The sequence below is a fragment of the Calypte anna genome, chromosome 1, assembly GCF_003957555.1.
Source record: "Calypte anna isolate BGI_N300 chromosome 1, bCalAnn1_v1.p, whole genome shotgun sequence".
Lineage (NCBI taxonomy): Eukaryota > Metazoa > Chordata > Aves > Apodiformes > Trochilidae > Calypte > Calypte anna.
In genome coordinates this window covers 55,780,383-55,800,238 of record NC_044244.1, presented here as the reverse complement: position 1 = coordinate 55,800,238, position 19,856 = coordinate 55,780,383, and the positions used below count along the sequence as shown (strand labels likewise).

Genomic DNA, 19,856 nt, shown 5'->3' with positions numbered 1-19,856 from the left:
TCAATATATTTCATCAAAAAGCAATGTACATGGCTAAATAAAATATATGCCTTGTCTTAATGAGCAGCACATCATGTTTTGTCTGAATTAATATCATGCTAAAGAAGTGTATTGAATTACCCTAATATCTTCTGCCATCTTTTTTTCCTCTTCTGTAAGCTCCAGGGTAGTTGTTTCATCAGCAGAGAAGTATTTAGATGCAGGGATCATTTTTCCATCCTCAAACTGCAGATTTCTCACTAGAACCTAAAAGATGAGAGGATATGATATTAAATTATCTGGGAGGCAATAAATCTTAGTGTGAGTTCTTAGGCATTGATACAGTTATTGAAATAGTCATATGAATGGCTTGCTGGAAAGCTGCCATAATACAGATGTTTTAACACAGGCCACTCCTTTCAGATTCTCTCATAATAATTTTAATTCATATTGGAAAGGAATATGGAATGAGTGAAAAGCAAAACATGAATGTCTTCTCTACAGGATGGTAGAGGATTAATGAAGTCCAAGTGAATTAACTCTCTGTCATTAACACCTGGATTTGTATAGCCTGACAATTCCACACTAATTGCACATCTTGCTAAAACAACTCCATACAAGCAGATGTTTTCTGGTTTGAGCAAACTTACCATCTTCCCATCATTACCAAAAACGACGAGACCATTCTTGGTTACAAGTCCGGGTCTTGAAGCACCTTTGATTGCCAGCTCTTGTCCAGCAGGCACAGAAGCATCAAGTAATGATGAGCCATAAAAAGTAACCGCCTAAAAATAAATGGAATTAAAAGTTCACAGATTCTAAACATGTTCTAAATTGCTAATAATTAAATTATACTGGTTTGAAGCTTTAATGTAATGTAAAGAAAACAGAAGTACCTACACATGGGAAACTTTTTACATTATAACTGGACCTTTACAACCCAGGACATGTAAAACTCTGATATCTGCCTAAACTTGCAAAGCTGCTCAGCTGCAACAACCTGTATGCCAGAAAGGGCTCAGGAAGGGAATCAGTTTTTGTCAGTGCATGCAGAGGGTGAGAGAGAGCCTGGCAAAAGTCTGACTGTGACTGCAGGAGCCCTGTTCTGCTCCCAGGCCGTCAATGCTGAACACTGCTTCACTCTTGGGCTCTTCTGGACCTTCTGGGCTCTCAAATCAACACCAGTTCTTGGATGTTAGGACAGAATCTGGATTCTAGAGCAGCTGACCAGCAGCTGACTGATAGTTAAATAACAAAATCCAGGCAAAAGAGCCAGAAAAAATAATTTGATTTTGAAAAATATTTTATGAAGTACAATGTGGATCAAATGTATAGTATTTTCAAGACACTGAAAGCAAGGAGTTGGTTTTGGATAGACCCCTGCAAACTATATATACCAAAATATCTTTAAAATAAAACCTCCTTTGTTATTTCAGTAGCTCATAGTTTCATTTTGTTATTAATATTGTGATGTTGCCCACTGTGAAGCATGGGTTGCATTATACTGTAATACATGCCTGCTTCCCAAAATGACCAGCACGTCCTGGTTCTACCCTTCTTAATTATTGCTTTGTATCATGCCCAAATTAATTTTTTTCAGATATTGCTCTTATCTTTCTTATAATTAAATGGAGCTATCATAAAAAAAAATAATCTTTACTGTGCTCTGTACATTTTTTTAGATGCCTGTTCTATATATAAACAAAACACACAGTCAAGAGCTACTCCATTGTAACTCTCACTTGTATTTTGTATGCAGACTTCTTCAGTTTTGTAATTAAGAAGTTCAAAAAGAGAGAATATTCTTTTGCTTTTCAGAGCATACCTGGCCATCTATTGTTGCCCATGCTCCAGGCACTTTATCATGCCCTCGAATCCAATTGTGCAAAGCTGCTGCAGGTTGGTCCCAGGAGATCTAGGAAATCAAAACATGACAGGTAATTCTTCTCTGTTTAGTTATAAATCAAGTGTTTCCCTATATAAAGATTATAAATTCTCCCTACTTCTCTTTCAACTGTTCACTTGTTTAAGAACACAGAAAGCTTTTGGTCTAGGAAAGGAAGATCAATGATCTCCAGATGGTAATCATCAAAGATCTAACAAACAGGATGCTCCTAGCACTTCTGTGTTCACAGCCTGTATTTTTTATAGGTTCTCACATTAATTTAATGAAAACATAACCCTTGCTACTAGGAATTAATAAATAAATAAATAATACTATGATTAACAAATTTAATGAACTCATTATAAATAGGTATGTCTGGGGTACCACCTTCTGTTGAAAATGATCTACTTAATGCCTGGACCCTAAGTTCTTCAACTAATCTACAAACTTCTATTAAAAGGCTTTCTAATAAGTTACTAATCCCTTATAAATGGTTTCATCAATGGAGTCCCTACTACAACTTGCAGCTCCTGAAAGACTTTATGGAAAAAGGAAATACTGTTTTCTGAAGACTCTCATGCATATTTAATATGTATATGTACAAAATGAATTTTAAAAAGTATCAGAGTAACTATTAAATTACAAAACCCAAGTATTCAGCATCCTTCCTAGTTTAATCACAAAGAATATTTAGAAGCAAGCTATAAACCAATGAGAATAGTTTTATAGCAGAGAGATGAAGCTAGTTCACTCCAAGGAAGCTCCTTATATATTGTATTATGTTATGTTATGTTATGTTATGCTATGTTTTATCCCTATGCAAAGATATTTCTTTCTAAGGTAAGTCAGATACTGAAATATGTTAAAAAGCATGACCTACAATATTTCAGGTGGAAAGGACTACGTACATTATGGACAAGTGACTAAAATTGTAGGAATAATTTTTTTTTTAATTATTATTATTATTTTTAATTTCTGCCCAGGTCTAGAAAAGGAAAAGAAGGTATTACTGGCAGCATTCATTATAATTTTATAGTAGCATTCCTAACCACAAAGAGGATCCAGCTAATGCAGTGGAGGTGCATATAGAACGTAATTCTTAAATGTAAATATTTTTATATCTGTGATTTGTTTACATGACCTACATGGCCATGGTCATTTTTTCCTGGTGCCAACAGGAAAAGTGCTAACACTTGCTTTTCCTAACATCAAATCTATTTCTGGTAGAGAATTTAATCTGTATTGTTGGTAAAGACAAGTATCTCCATTTAATGCTGTATTCTAAAATATGGTAACATATTAAGAATCCCCTGAAGGTGCAGCTGCCATCTAGCTGTGTGTAGATGATCCCAAGTAGGACACCAAGTTTCTAAATATATATAATCACTGAAAAGGAATAAGAACTTAACTGGGGCTCCATTACATGCATCACTGGAGTTATCCCAGGAATAAGAAATGGGGAAATAGCTGAGTTAAAATTCATGTTAACTTGATATCATTACTACTGTAATGTGAGTGAATAACAACTGTTCTAGTGATATGCACAAGCCACAATTTTATTTAACACTACCTCTGCATTTTCCTTTTTCTGGATCCCTTCATATGTTGCCCCTTCTTTAGGCTGAGGTATACGAGGGGCCTTACCATCAGCAATTAGATGTACAGCTTCCACCTAAGTGAAAAAGCAACAGATTTATGTTAGCTTGGTTCACTTTTATACCTCAATCATATTTGCAAATGACAGAAAGAAAATACTTTCTGCCACAAAGGGAACTGGTTTATTTTTAAAACCAAAGATTCACAAAATCTAGGGGACAAATGCTACCCTGATTAATATATACATATATATACATATATATATATATGCTTAAAAAATAGCCTCTGAAATTTGATAAGAGTACCCATTCAGCAAACATATAGCAGCTGCCTAGGTTCTCCAGGACCACAATGTGGGTCTATTTGTATTTAACTCCTTTTTCTTTCTGCACTAACTTATTTCCCTGCTTTTAAATGGAGGGAGAAAAAAATTCTCTAACAATCCCTACTGAGTATTTTTAATGCATTTTTTTCCTCCATTTTAAAACAAAACAAAACAGGACAAGTACAAAAAATCCAAAGCAAATCCACCAGGGTGGTGAACTTAAAACACCATCCCCCCTGTACTTTAAACTTTCTGCTCTCTCTGAGACTGTAAAAAAATTCACCTTGGAAAAACATTCAAGAAATCCATGGAAAGAGCTACATTCCAGACAAATCTGACTCCTTGGCTTCTGTGGAAACAGGATATGCTCTGCCTGCAGACAGCAACAAATATTCTGGGGCCACCTCCACAGCTGTTGTGAAGCAGCACAGCTCCACTGAAGCCTAGGATTAGGCTGAGCACCACAACCACTGTCTTTACAAATGTGTGCATCTTGTCTACATTTCTTTCCCTTCTAAATGCCAGCAGATGCTTTTCTTTTTTCCTTAAAATGCAGATATTTACTCCAGCTAAACATACCATAGCCTTTACTCCTTCTGGGAAGAGAAACCGGTTATACAGGTCATCCACAGTATCATTTTGGCCAACATCACATTCTCGTTGCAGAAGAATAGGTCCAGTGTCCAAACCATCATCAGCCCAAAAAATAGTAAATCCTGCTTTCTTATCTCCTTGAATTAAAGTCCTAGACATAAAAAAAAAAAAAGCCTTGCAGTAAATACAGAGAGTATGAAAGCAGCCAGGGATGTCAACCCATCTGTTACTCATTTATCTGTGTTAAGTAGATTGAAAAGAAAATCCTAACTATCTTTAATATTAGTTTCATTGCTTATTTCATAGTAAAAAAACCACAGGTTTGATACCATTGATGTGTGATTCCCACAGTGACTCAAGAAATGCTGCAGCTGAATTGAGATTGTATAACAAACAGATCATTGTGATAATTTAAGTATTATTAGTGGTTAAGATACACTGAGCAAAAAGTGTGCAATAGTTATGCTATAATGTGAAAGATGGAAGCATCTAGGCAGCATATTATCTGAATAATTCAGTTTACTGTAATCAGTTAGGCTTCACAACTTACCCGTTGGTCAGCAAGGGAAATGCAGTTGTCCCACAGCTGAAAAAGCACTGAACTAAGAGTGGAAAATTATGGATATGCAACTGTTTAAGGAAAAGTTATTAAGGTAGTTTATATCCAGCCAGATTCTCAGCTGTTGTGAATGAACAATACTTACAACAGCCCCACACCAATTTACATCAGCTCAGGATCTGCTTCTGAGTCTGAAGGGAACTTCAGCCATTGAGATTTCCAGTTCTCCTTTGGAACTGCAGGTGCCTCGGAATGATGTATAATCTCACATATGTGTGTTCAAGGCAGCAGCCAGAAATGGAGACATATGTATCTTTCCTACTGGCTTTTAACCATTTGTCTGTATGAAACATCAGTGCTGTTTTCTGTAAGACACATCTCATGTAAGTATTCCCTTGTCAGTCCACATTGTACCAGTATCACCTGAGAGTTGCCCTAGAACCTTGAAAAATCACTATTAATTGTAAACATTACAATTACATTATCGAAAGGAGTAAAGCACACATTTGTGCAGAATGAGGAACAAACTCCAAAGACAACTTAGGAAGCTGTCAGGTTCATAGAAGTGAAATCTTGCAGAAGTTTGGATAGCCCATATCAGGTCATCCCCACATTGAAGCAGTATCTCTTCCATTTTATATTATGTAAAGATGCCAAAAGAGCAACCTGGTGAGAAGTGCATGTGCTCTGCGTGGTTAGAGAAGAAGAAGGTGCCATGAGCAAATGTCCCTGATGATGAATACGTGACAGGATGAGAACTACCAGGTGCCCCCTCCTCTGGCCACCAGATTCCTCTGCACAAAGATGCTGATAACTAAGTGGCAGAAGCTGGAAAAGGCTGTAAAGGATGGAGTGAGGAACCCTTACAAGCCCAGGATGCCTGTTTGAGCCTGGTGCCCCTTTAGCCATGCTCAGTTCTCAGATACTTCCTTGGTCACACTGCCAGGAGAAAAGGTCTGATCTTCACCAGGGCTGTAGCCACAAAAGATGAAAGATACTGAGATGAGAGTAAAAGGTGTGAGGGTGAAACACAAGATTCATCAAAGTCCAGAGTTGGGCCACATCCTAACTTAAAGATCTTTGGGCAACCTGAGAAAGGCAGGAGTGGTGCTTACAAAAGTGATACGACAAATATGCGAGAGGTAGTGGGATTTAAGAGGGCCGGAAGGAGGACCCAGGAAACTACAGGCCCATCAGCCTGACCTCAGTGCCTGGCAGGGTTATGGAGCAGATCATCCTCAGTGCAATCACATAGCACCTGCAGGATGGACAAGGGATCAGACCCAGCCAGCATGGGTTTAGGAAGGGCAGGTCCTGTCTGACCAACCTGATCTCCTTTTATGCTCAGGTGACCCGTCTGGTGGATGAGGGGAAGGCTGTGGATGTGGTCTGCCTGGACTTCAGCAAGGCCTTTGACACCGTCTCCCACAGCATCCTCCTGAAAAAGCTGTCAGCCCGCAGCTTGGACAGGAGCACCCTGTGCTGGGTTGGGAACTGGCTGGAGGGCCGGGCCCACAGAGTGATGCTGAATGGGGCTGCATCCACTTGGCAGCCGGTCACCAGTGGTGTCCCCCAGGGATCAGTGTTGGGCCCGGTTCTGTTCAATATCTTCATTGATGATTTAGATGAGGGGATTGAGTCCATCATCAGCAAATTCGCAGACGACACTAAGCTGGGGGGGAGTGTGGATCAGCTGGAAGGCAGGAGGGCTCTGCAGAGGGACCTGGACAGACTGGAGAGTTGGGCTGATTCCAACGGGATGAGGTTCAACACGGCCAAGTGCCGGGTCCTGCACTTTGGCCACAACAACCCCATGGGGAGCTCCAGGCTGGGCACAGAGTGGCTGAGAGCAGCCAGACAGAAAGGGACCTGGGAGTCTGGATTGACAGGAAGCTGAACGTGAGCCAGCAGTGTGCCCAGGTGGCCAAGAAGGCCAATGGCATCCTGGCCTGTATCAGGAACAGCGTGGCCAGCAGGTCCAAGGAAGTGATTCTGCCCCTGTACTCAGCCCTGGTGAGGCCACAGCTTGAGTACTGTGTCCAGTTCTGGGCCCCTCAGCTCAGGAAGGAGATTGAGGTGCTGGAGCAGGTCCAGAGAAGAACAAGGAGGCTGTGAAGGGATCCAGCACAAGTCCTGTGAGGAAGGGCTGAGGGAGCTGGGGCTGTTCAGCCTGGAGAAGAGGAGGCTCAGAGGAGACCTCATCACTCTCTACAACTCCCTGAAAGGAGGGTGTAGCCAGGGGGGGGTTGGTCTCTTCTCCCAGGCAACTCTAAGCAAGACAAGAGGGCATGGTCTCAAGTTGTGCCAGGGGAGGTTTAGTTTGGATATTAGAAAGAATTTCTTTACGGAGAGGGTGATCAGACATTGGAATGGGCTGCCCAGGGAAGTAGTGGATTCTCCGTCCCTGGAGATATTTAAAAAGAGACTGGATGTGGCACTCAGTGCCATGGTCTGGTAACCGCAACGGTGGTTCAAGGGTTGGACTTGAGGTCCCTTCCAACCCAGCCAATTCTATGATTCTATGATATTCAGGGACTCAGAAACTTCATGAAAGAGACATCTTCCTGTGGAATAGACCTTGATGAACTTTTCCTCCATGGAAACATCCTTCTAGAGGTCTCTAGATGTGCAGTTCCACAGTTTGATAATGGACTGCATGAAGAAAAAGTACTTCGTTTTCTAGTCATATACTACTACCTGATCTCTTTGCTGACTGCTCTCTCACTTTTGAATAAGAATTAGCAATTGATCCTTATTCACTTTCCCATGTTTTTCATGTCTTAATACAAGAATGGCATATTTCCTTCCCAATAATGTCTTTTCCAGTCTGAAGACTTGGAGATTTCTCTCCCATCAGATGGAAGTTCTGACCATCTTTCTTAGCCTTTTCTGAATAATTTCTGTCTCCTTCATGTTCTGAGAGGCAGGTAGTCTTTAAAATATTTCCATGGTCTCTTTCATGAGTAGCAACAACTAACTTCAATTTTATTGATGCTTGCATCTAGTTAGTTTTTTTCCCCCTTATGTTTTTTAACTTTGATTTTGAGCACCCATTTTCTTTATCACATTTTTATATTAACACATTTACCCATTTGTGTAGAAAATGTATTTTTTTTAACAGATTGAAATTCAGACTGACATCTGTAGTTTCTTGGCTTTTTCTCTGAGCCTTGCTCTTGCTGTTTTCCATTTTCCTTCACCAGTACAATCTGAAGGAAAAGAAACCTGTAGAACTTTTGCTTAAAAGTTCCCTGGTCCTGACAAGAGATTCTTATCCATTCATCAGTATATCTAAAATCTGTTCTCGTCACAGTTCAGCTCAAGAGAATTGTTTTGACTTACTCTGCACAAAAAAGGGATTTCCTACTATGTATTCCTACTACATAGTTCCTACTATGATGTTCTCTTTGATAAACATCTCTTTTATACTGAATACCTCTATTATCCTACATACCTCCCACCTAAAATGCATTTGAGAAAATAGTTATTATTCAGTTTTACGCCTTGAAAAACTGGGTTGTTTTGGTTTTTTTCTTTTCTGGACTGCCTTACTCTTATCTTACACCCATCTTACGCTCTTTTTTATTTTACTCACTTGGACACAACTCCAACATGCTGAAGGATTTCCTTATGTCTCTAATAGTCTCCTTAACTCCTCTGTTTAAAAACTTCAGCTTAGCATTTTTTTTTAATTTTTTTTTTTTAAAAACACCAAAATAAGCCTTTACTTCGATTCTGCAGCATTTTGATAATCACCATACCCCCTGTAAGATTTGCAAAATAAATTTGTAAAATTGTTCATATTATCACAATTCCTTATCAATGTTAAACACTATGATAACAGCACTTCTGTTGTCACAAGAATGCCAGATCTGAGTCTGCTGTGGTCATTATTCCAGCGAAATTCTTGCACTGTCACATTTTGAATTTAGCCATGTGCTTAGGATGGCTAAAGGAACACAGGCTAAAGGATAGGCTTAAGAACACCGTGTGATAAGGCTTTATGGCTTTATTCTCATGGATTCTCCTCATTCTTCTCCCTTTTGGAGAAATTTAGGCTCTTCATCAAGCCCTTTTGTGACAATGTTTGTGGAGGATGAGCTAAGAGAATGGTGTTCTGCCTGTGAAAACTACAGATTGTTGATTTGCCTGTGTAAGTAAATTAAATGAATGTGCAGATCACACCACTGATCTCCCCAGAATAACAATTACACTTGCACTGGAAATCATAATGAATCTTAGGTATGAAATGCAGCTCATGAACCACATACCCAGCTGCTTCAGGGAAGCTCCTTCAGAGCAGTTGTAAGCCAACAGAACCAGGGTCAGCATTCAGGAGAGTGATGGGTAGGGCCCAACACCCCAGCGTGACACACATGGAGTTCTGGTGAACAACACTCACCAGTTGATTGCAGAAGCTCCTCGGTGACGTGGTAGGATGGATGGATGGTAAATAATCGAGCCATGTTTGGGGCAGTCAATGACATCCATGGGGATGAACTGTGTACAGAAGGGGAGGACATTGAGCTCTGCTCCAACAGATTTGTAGGCTGCAACCACTTCCTGGATAGGCTTCCCTTTAGCTCTCCATCTGGGGAACTTAAAAACTGGAGTGCCATCCTTCTCTGCTGCCAGTGCTGAGGGGCAAGAACAATTTTCTTTTTTAATTCACATTTGGCAGTTAAAAATGAAAAAAGAAAGATGCTGTGTAACAACTCAAGCAGATCATCAGCTGCAGGATTACAAAGTGCCCTTTGTACTATTTTGTATGTTATTTAAAAACCTTCATACCTGGAGAAATATTATTATGTCTTTGATTCATATTCCTACAGTTTATGTTATTCTCAACTATTCACACTTATGACTTGGTTATAAGTCCCAGTGAAAGCAAAAAGAATGGTGAATGCTATTGACTATTTAAGAGTGACACTTCATTTCTTCTCTAGTGATTACATTTGCCTGCAACAGGTTTGTTTTAGCAGAACTTAATTTTCCACTTCAGCTATTTGTATGTGAATACAAATCACACTACACACAACTAAGATTCACTAAGCCAGAAGCATTTTGCCATGTGGTGCAAATAATAACAGATGCTAGAGACCTTCAGTCATTTCTTCAGAATTTTGTTTACTGATGCCTTCTGGATATGCTTCCATTTATATGTGAGACACATAGTTACACCCAAAATTAGGCTCCAAGGTGAGAAAAACCAGCACCAGTTGTGGATAGAATTTTTAGGTGTTAAATAAATTCCATTGCACAACTGATTAATAACTCATCAGAGTGAGGACAGTAGAGTTGGACTCTACAGCTGTTGACTTACGTGTGTAATAGGAAGAAAACAGAAAGCAAAAAGAGGTATGGAAAATTAATCTGATTTAGTTTATTTTTCTAACTACATTTTTGTACTTTCCTTTATCTTTTTCCATTCTGGAATTGGACCTTGAGTTTGACCAGAAGTATCTTTAGCCTATTAACCTAAGCCTGGAGTAAAACTTAATAAAAGGTCGTTCCATGGACATCAGTGTGTACCACAGTTGCTCTTAGAAATAAAAATTGCAGCTGTCAGATGATTTAGAAACATTAGCAAATTTCACTGGAGACTTAAGCCTGTTGAGTCATCTGGAAGTAAACAGCAACAAAGCATCTAGTAATTTTTTTTCATTAGCAGAGCTATACATTCATTTTATGGTTCTGTTAAAATAAATATATTATTGAAATCAGTGAAAGATTTGCTTAATTTCATCTGCAATGTAATATCTGTACAACAACAGTTTATATAATGTAACCAAGTATTATGGCATACTTTCAGAGCTGGGTAGTTGAATTCTCTTTTTTTAAACTAACACTTGCCTCCAATTCTTTAAAGTGTGACTAAAGCTTTTAATAGGGAGAATTACAGAATGTAATAAACTTGAGAAATGCTAATTTAGGAGTGCCATAGCCCAAGTAAGAAAAAATTTATGTTTGATTTTCCTGTTGTAAGAGTTCTGTAAAAACATGTCAGGGCATGACCAAAAAAAAAAAAAAAAAAAAATCTTAAGACAGCTCATGGAATGTAGAGTTAATTATTCATAAAGGCATATTCCATTCTGGTACTTCTGTTTCCTAATTATATTAACTCACTGCTTTTGTGACAATGAAGAAAAGAAGAAAGAAAAAGAGAGAGAGAGAAAGAAAGAGAGAAAGAGAGAGAGAGAGAGAAAGAAAGAGAGAAAGAGAGAGAGAAAGAGAAAGAAAGAAAGAAAGAAAGAAAGAAAGAAAGAAAGAAAGAAAGAAAGAAAGAAAGAAAGAAAGAAAGAAAGAAAGAAAGAAAGAAAGAAAGAAAGAAAGAAAGAAAGAAAGAAAGAAAGAAAGAAAGAAAGAAAGAAAGAAAGAAAGAAAGAAAGAAAGAAAGAGAGAAAGAGAAAGAGAAAGAGAAAGAGAAAGAGAAAGAGAAAGAGAGAAAGAGAGAAAGAGAGAGAGAAAGAGAGAAAGAGAGCCTTTTCAGTGGGCTCTCCATAGTCCAAGTGGAAGAGAAACAGGCTCTGCAGATACACTGCTGCATGCAAGCTCTCCAGAAAGGGCAGAAAGCCAGAGATAAATTGCCTGGAGAATCCCAGGCAGCACACAGTGGAACAGGTGACAGACATCCAGGCTTAAGTACAGGCTCAGCAGCTATTTGCTTCAAGATACCATTCAGGATGACTGCCTCCAGGATGTACCTTCAAATAAGGTACACAGACTAATTTATTTTTTAATCATCATAATGTATGACCTGCACAGTTACGGAAAGCTATTAAATACCAACTAAGGTCAGGCTTGTTCTGGGACTTGTGTTTGTTGTAGTCCTCGTGCTGGATCCAGTGTAATAAAGGCATCATATGCAAGTCATTCCCATACAGATATGAACTTCTCACGAAAATGCACGTTTATGCCTGTAATTTTAACATCTGGAGTAAGGTTACACTTACCCAAAGGATCAGCTTGTCCATTCTTGTCAGGCACTGTGAATACTCCCACGACTTTATGGCCCTCTTTTCTCAGCTTGTTATAAACTTCTTGACCAAAAATACTTTGACCTATGAGGGCTAGCTTTAGCTTATGTTGGTAAGTCTGGTAAAAAAAATTAAAACAAGTCATGTTATAGGATGCAAAGTAAATACACCATTGCTTACATTTCTCTCTTGCTCCTTCTTGATCAGTGTAAAATTTTGATTTCAAAGGGACTATTCTTTCTACCCAAATCTACCCTGTCTTTGAAAAAATAATAACTGATTTTTTGAGATTAATGACAGAGTGAATACACTTGAGATAGGACCCCACTCCTTGTTACAAGAGGCACAACGAGTGGCATGATCTTATTTTTAGTCACAACTAATATGATTTAAAAAACCTAACTTTATTTTATTTTTTTAAACAAACACGTAAAACATTTTTCTGTGCATAACTTAGGTGCCTTGGACATGTTCCTTAAATCCCTTTTTAAATGTTGGCATATTATTTGTGGTTAATATATACAGGTTAAAGAAGACAAACCTGCATTGTTCCTGCCTAGATAAAAGTAATGTTCACCCACTGACCCTCCTACAAGCGACTACTGCAAGGTTCCTTTGTTTGACTTCCACTGCCTTCTGCATTTGCATTCCAGTACACTTAAAAGCTTTAAGCTTCTTCAGACTAAGTATGTGCCAATAAGTGTGCCAACTTCTTCTTTTTAGGATAGTTAGAATCACAACACTACTATGATATCAGGATATCATGTAGTGCTACATTATTCAAGTGCTTGCACCCTGAGAAAACTATTTTCTCCAGAGTCTATTTAGAACTGAGGGACAGTTGTGCACCCCTCCCACCCTACCTCCAGTCCCTTGCCTCCAACACCTCCTGTATCCCAGAACTGGTATTCCTGTAGCTGCAAGAAATGGATTAGGGTATCAGGACAGGGAGGCATTGTCCTGACAAAATGCAGCTTATTCTTAACTGGATCTATTTGCTAATCTAGTTCATTGCCTGCCACAAGTCCTAACACAGGTCCAGCAGGGGAGCAGGAATGAGCATGAAGGCACTGGCAGAAGGGTGGAATCATCCCTTATGAGGGATGCCTTTGCATCAGCTTCTGGAAACCTTTGAAAAACAAACTGACTACCAGGCCTGGCTGATGAGGAAAGGTCCAGAGAGAATAAATAGAAAACTTACCATCCTCCTCCTCAGAATGCCTGAAGGATGGGTAGAAAATAAATCCACATACTCCCCACCTTTATTCTTAACTTCTTCCTTCCCAACTGGACTTTGACTTCCATTTATTAGAATGACCCATTAGATGCCATAAGATCAGAGTGATAATGACAAATCAAAGTGCTGTCTGAATATCTTAACCACATGGCTGGAACATGAGGATACCTTGACTTAGTGGGTTATTGTCCAGAGCAAATGGTCCGGAGTGCCCATCAGATCATATGACAAATTCTATGACAAACAGAAATGTCCTGAAAAACAGGTTACTGAAAACCACAGCCTGTTCCATTTCACAGCTGAAATATTACGGATGTGTTTTGCTGGTTTCAAGTTACACTTTAGTTGTGCAGATGCCCTTAGAACAGGGAGTTACGAACAGGTAGGCTCCATTACAGGAATATTGAAGTGTGCTTTTTATTTTTTATATAAACAAAAGGAAATATCTATTTGTCTAGAGATAGTATTTTCCCTCAAAATGAAACTGCATTGGTTTGCACCAGTGCATCTGCAGTAGTAACAAGTAATAAGATACACAGGTGGACATAACTCTGGTTCTTGCAAAATCAGATTATTATAGCAGGATGGTCAAAAACTTCTGTGAAACTGGTGATGATAATATTCCTAATCTCTGCTGCAATGCTGGCAGTAATGCATAAAATATGGCTACTGTTTTGTTCTTCAAAAAGATATGACCTTGTTCTGAATCACAAGGAGCACAACTTATCATTGCAATACTTATCAATCAAGGCTCAATGAATTCAAGGTGATCTCATTAGCAGTGTTTTACGACTGAAAGATTTGCTTTTACAGCAGAAATGTGGCTGAATTATAAGAAGTAGTCATCCAATTTTCCTGATTAACTACAGCAGGAAAGTCGGAAAAAGATTAAACTGCTGGATCACTGAGCACATTTGGCATGGTATAAAATCCTCAGATTTCTATACAGTGCTAATTTACAGTGGTAGCCCAACTAGTACATTGAAGAAACTTTAAAGATAGTCCAGATTGGAGCTACTTATTCTACTTCCCTTTTTTGTTGACATCTCTCAGTAAAAACAAGACTGGAAGGGATCTCTTTAGCTAGCAACTCTAGTTCTCTGTCATCACAAGCAATCATGTCCTATGATTACTTTGATGAATTTATCTGACCTCCACTTTGTAATACTTCAAAAATACTGCTGTACTGTTACTTTTCTGCTTCTTGACCAATCTTGTAATTTTCTGTCCAATTTTATCACCACTTTAAGAGCTCCTTTTTTTCTCCACTCATTCACCAAGTGTTAATAAAATATACATCCTCTACTCCTAAACTCAACTTTTAGTTCATGTTTTCCAGTGAATAAATCTGATTCTCATATTACATGGAACTGCATACCAGTTCCACTTCCAAATCTGAGTTGCTGTAAATCAACATGCTTCCAGTAAAGCTATAAATGCTTAATTTGTGCTAGTTGTGGGAACACGTCAACACATGGTGAGAAGCAAATGGGGAACACAGTCCCCAGAGGAACAAAAAGACCCCAAAATGGCAAAATTGAGAAGACTGAAGGCTAAGTCCTGCTTCTTCATTATAGCACACAACAATATCAGCTTGAATCATAGAATCATAGAATCGACTGGGTTGGAAGGGACCTCAGAGATCATCAAGTCCAACCCTTGATCCACTACCGCTGCAGTTACCAGACCATGGCACTGAGTGCCACATCCAGTCTCTTTTTAAATATCTCCAGGGACGGAGAATCCACTACTTCCCTGGGCAGCCCATTCCAATGCCTGATCACCCTTTCGGTGAAGAAATTCTTTCTAATGTCCAACCTAAACCTCCCCTGGCACAACTTGAGACCATGCCCTCTTGTCTTGCTGAGAGTTGCCTGGGAGAAGAGACTGACCCCCCGCCTGGCTACACCCTCCTTTCAGGGAGTTGTAGAGAGTGATGAGGTCTCCCCTGAGCCGCCTCTTCTCCAGGCTGAACAGCCCCAGCTTGGCAGCAAAACAGCTCTGCTGTCTCACACTTATAGCAAGTTACTCAAATGGAGACTGATTTCAACTGCAAGATGGATTTGGCAAACGTGCTGTGACCAGGGATTCTTGAATTACTTTCTCAATGAATGGCACGCATGTACTGCATGCTTTCAGCTAACATCTGGCTTAGGCATGGCAATTTGCTTGTGACATGTTAACACATAAGCTGTCACCAACAGAAAGGTGGGGCCAAACCCACAAGTCACCCATGCACAGGATTTCTAAAGAGTTAGAAAGAAAGAAAGAAAGAAAGAAAGAAAGAAAGAAAGAAAGAAAGAAAGAAAGAAAGAAAGAAAGAAAGAAAGAAAGAAAGAAAGAAAGAAAGAAAGAAAGAAAGAAAGAAAGAAAGAAACCACAAATTCAAACCTTCATTTTATGTCTTAATTGAAAATTGACAATTGTACCCAATTGAAGCTGAAAGTTCTGTAAGATTACACAGGAATGAAAAGCAGTTTGGTGCTTGCTTTCTTATTATGTAGCACATTTTGACCAGCTTGCCATCACTGGAACTCATCAAGAAGTTTTCAAGAAGCAAACTCATTAAAGAACAGTAAAACAAACTAGTTGTTGAATAATGTGCTAGATAGATGCTGGATCACTAGTTATTATGACAGTACTGACAAAAAATAGGAATTTTGAACCTAGTGCTCACTGTAATTCTGTTGTTTTCATTGTCTCAACTTTTAATTTCTTCTTTAATGTCCTATTTTGCTTCAATTAAAAAACAGATAAATATTAATTCTGTTACCCTATTCAAGTGTTCCCACTCCATATGAAGAAAATACGATAAAAGAATTAAAAACCTGAGTATTTGTACCAACAGTCTTATCTTGAGTCTTATCTAGATCTTATCTATCTCAACTTGTCTCAAAGTCCGATTTCTTTTCACTGTCCCAGTATGAAAGTACAGGTTTAGGTTTAAGTTCTATATTCAATATTCTGGCTATAAAATCTGTTGATACAATGCTAGAATATATTTTACAATGGCTTATTAAAATATAAATAGTATTTTAATGTTTGCTTCCATTCCATTGTGGGTCTTTTTGCTACAAAACATCTAACTAAAAATAAAACTAATAAATAGAATTTACCAGTGCATAAAGAAGCATCCTGACAAATACTGGTAACTGTTTTGTCAAGTTCTAGTTCCTAAAAATGACAAGTCCAAGAGCTACATTTTATTCTCTCAGAAGAGCCTAATGTTACAAAACCTATCCATATGAGACTATTTACTTCACAGGTAAAAGTAATTTTCTGTTATTCCATATATTTTTTGTGTATATAACATTCAACTGGGTATCAGTTTCTAATCAAATTTTTCAAAGGCAAAAACTTAGTAACTGCTACTCTGGTTATGAAATTTACTGTTATGGAGATTAAAATATTTTATATATTTTGAGAATTTCATTAAGCTAGTAAATATTTTCATGTTACCTCTTTTAAAAAATAAATGTAGAATTTTGCCTGCTTTGAAAAGAAGTACTGCAATTTTATTTCTATTGAGGATCCCCCTACATGTGCTGAATTCCAGTGCCTCCAAATAGAAAACTGTTGTAGAGCCTTCCCTCCCATCTACACATCCACAGGCAATGTGCTCTCATCACTCATTCATTCTCATTTCTTTGGCACTGCTGATTCCATTTCCAAAAAGCCTGTGTTATATCTCTTTATTCCAACCCCTTCCATGCAGATAACTTAGTAGGACTGCTGTCTTCAGGCTAAACCAAACTTGAAACAAAGAACAGTCTTTAGGGGGAAAAAAAAAGAAAATACAAATCTTCTCCCAGGCTTGCCAGAGCCGCACATCTGGACAATTTGAATGGGGAGAGGCTGTGGGGGAGCCGTTCCTCGCAGGAGTTCTGCAGTCCATACATCTGACAGGACATACAGAACAGCTCGGAACCAATGCGCAGTGTAACAGACAGAGCCACGGGGTGAAGAGGAATTCAGGCCATCAGGCAGGGCCACTTCAGCCCCCGAGCAACCAGCACCCCAGAGCTGGGAACTGGAGATGAGAAGGTCACAAACTCAAGACTCCCCTCCTAGGCCAAAGCGAGGGGCTTCTCTCCAGCACCGGGGACGGGCACGGTGCTTCCTAACTGAGCAGGCAACCCCTCAGCTTCCCACTGGGAAAAAATTCGGTGTGAGGGAGGCAGCGAGCAGAGACACTCACATTGTTCGCGACACACGACTGATGACTGGCGAGTACCACAGCATCGCCGGTGCCCGCTCCCTGCAGCTGCCAGGCACATCCCTGCAGGATGCAGCGCACAGATGATGGCTGCGATCCCGCTCCCAGGGTGAGATGATGGTTCTGCACCCAAACCAAGCCCTTTCCCGAACCCTCCCTACCTTCCCGCGCCTGCACGCACTTTACTGAAACCCCGGCGAGACAATGCCCGTCACTCTCCATGCCCCCTCCCACCCCTTCCCCCCTTCTCGCTCGGCCCCTCGCTGCCTTACGGCCGAACAGCCCCCGTCGCTTGCCCCCGGCACCTCACAGGGAAAGGGGTAAGGAGTGGGAGGAGGGGAAGGGGAACGCGTCCTCCGCTGCCCGCCCCCACCTTACTCACCGCCGCCGTCGTGCAGATGGTCCGCAGCAGCCGGGGGCCTGTTCGCAGCATCTTGCCGGGGCTCCGCCGGACCCCCGGCTCCCTCGGTCTCCCGGCGCAGACCGAGCCAGCACGGCGGCGGCAGCCGAGCTCTTCGTCTGATGCAACCCGCGCCGATGCCTCTGGCGCGCCGCCAGACCCTGCATCCGCGGCCGCGGCGGCGCGGCCCCGCCCGGGCGGCCGGGGGCTGTAGCCCCGGGGAGGTGGGCGGAGAGCCAGCCAAGGGCCCCTGCCCTCCGCTCCCCCTGCGAGGCGCAATCCCCGGCGGAGAGTTGTGCCCTGCCCGGGGGTCCCGAGGGCAGGGACTGGAGGGGTGGGGTGAGCGGCTCCCCGCACACATGGGGGGACGTGCAAGTCAGGGGCACCTGGGTGGCATTCTGTGGCACGGGGTGCGTGGGGCGACCCCCGCCCTCCCCTGCCGCGGGGTCACTGCGGTCCCTTGGCCATGAACCCGCCTGAGAGGCAGCGGAGCCGATCATCTCCAGCTTGGTCCTCTCTCCCGAAGGTGTAGGCGCGACATTGGTGTAAGGGTTGTCACAGTCAAAGATCATCGAGGTTATCGAAATGCATTTTTAGTTTACAGCGTGCCAAAAGTGCTAGTAAGGAGGCTAAAAAACACCACTCATGACTTTCTGGAAGTCCATCTCACCAATACAAGAGGGCATGGTCACAAGTTCTGCCAAGGGAGGTTTAGGTTGGATATTAGGAAGAATTTCTTTACGGAGAGGGTGATCAGGCATTGAAATGGGCTGCCCAGGGAAGTAGTGGATTCTCCGTGTCTGGGGTTATTTAAAAAAGAGACTGGATGTGGCACTCAGTGCCATGGTCTGGTAACTGCAGCGGTAGTGGATCAAGGGTTGGACTTGATGATCTCTGAGGTCCCTTCCAACCCAGCCGATTCTATGACTCTATGAATATCACAGGGGGGCCTACAAGAAATTTGGGGAGGGACTTTTTGCTAGGGAATGGAGTGAGGGGATGAGGGGCAAGGTTTTGAAGCTGAAAAAGACTTACTTTAGATTAGGAGGGAATTCTTTAGTGTGAGGGTGGCAACACACTGAAACAGGTTGCCCAGAGAAGCTGTGGATGCCCCCACCCTGGAAGTGTTCAAGGACAGGTTGGATGGAGCTTTGAGCAATCTGGTCTATCACAAGGTGTCCTCGCCCATGGCAGAGGGGTTGGAACTCGATCTTTAAGGTCCCTTCCAACCCAAACTATTCTATGATTCTATGATTCAATTTTTTAAGCAGCTCATTCTACTTCATCATTTGCAAAAATAGCATTTGAGGTCATTTATTAACATAAACGTTTCAACTTCAATATTTTTCTAAAGTCACAACAAAATCTTCTTGTCAGAAATATTAATTAGATCTTGAAAACATTAATTCAAAGTGCTAAAAAAAATCAGAAGCAGATGAGAATGACTCCAAAAGGCATATGAATAGCAAACTCCAAAGTTTGGCAGTGAGCATGGTGGTAAAACAAGCCTAATTGAGTCAGGTTTATACTCCAGCAACATTTAAAGAACTGGGGTGAGTAAAAGGCTGAAATACACTGTTCCTGTCAAGAAAACGTGGAAGCAAAAAATTTAAACCTTGGCCATTATGTGGCTGAGATGTGACCCACATCAGAAAGACCAGAGGCAACTTTTAAGCCAAATTCATGACCTGCAGAGATCTAACTACAGTAGAAAATACAGTAGACAAAGTCTTGCCTAGACCTTTTAAACATCCGTTTCTTACCTATTTTTTTAATGCTTTCCTGAAAATGAACTGTGATAGTAATGTCTGGGCTGCCCAGCTTCTTCTTCAGGGTATTTGAGTTGCTCAGCTATCCCTGTAAGAAGAGCACTGCTGCAGAACTGCTACTCCCTCCATGGCTGGGGAGAAGGGGAAGGTGAAGCACTGCAAGAGGCAAATAGTGCCAGTCCCAAAGGAAGGAGTAAATCAAGGTGGTACATGATTCCCCCAGGGAGTAAATTTGCAAAAGGGCTTGCATCTTGACTCTCATAACATCATTCATTCCTTGTTTTATTCCTCTGTAGCAAAACTGTATCCTGCCCTCTAT

General features: G+C 40.8%; 1 protein-coding gene across 1 annotated transcript in view; it reads right to left on the bottom strand.

Moving 5' to 3' along the window:
* Positions 1-17,935, bottom strand: part of ALDH1L2 (aldehyde dehydrogenase 1 family member L2) — a 35,588-nt gene extending 17,653 nt beyond the window's left edge. Inside the window, exons 1-9 of the mRNA XM_030463272.1 lie at positions 17,864-17,935; positions 17,751-17,828; positions 11,892-12,033; positions 9,341-9,575; positions 4,365-4,530; positions 3,435-3,536; positions 1,805-1,894; positions 630-764; positions 121-246 (exon numbers count right to left, since the gene is read on the bottom strand). Of these exons, the coding sequence (XP_030319132.1) occupies positions 121-246; positions 630-764; positions 1,805-1,894; positions 3,435-3,536; positions 4,365-4,530; positions 9,341-9,575; positions 11,892-12,033; positions 17,751-17,828; positions 17,864-17,935 (1,146 nt within the window). The remainder of the gene's footprint in view (positions 1-120; positions 247-629; positions 765-1,804; positions 1,895-3,434; positions 3,537-4,364; positions 4,531-9,340; positions 9,576-11,891; positions 12,034-17,750; positions 17,829-17,863) is intronic.
* Positions 17,936-19,856: the final 1,921 nt, after the last annotated feature.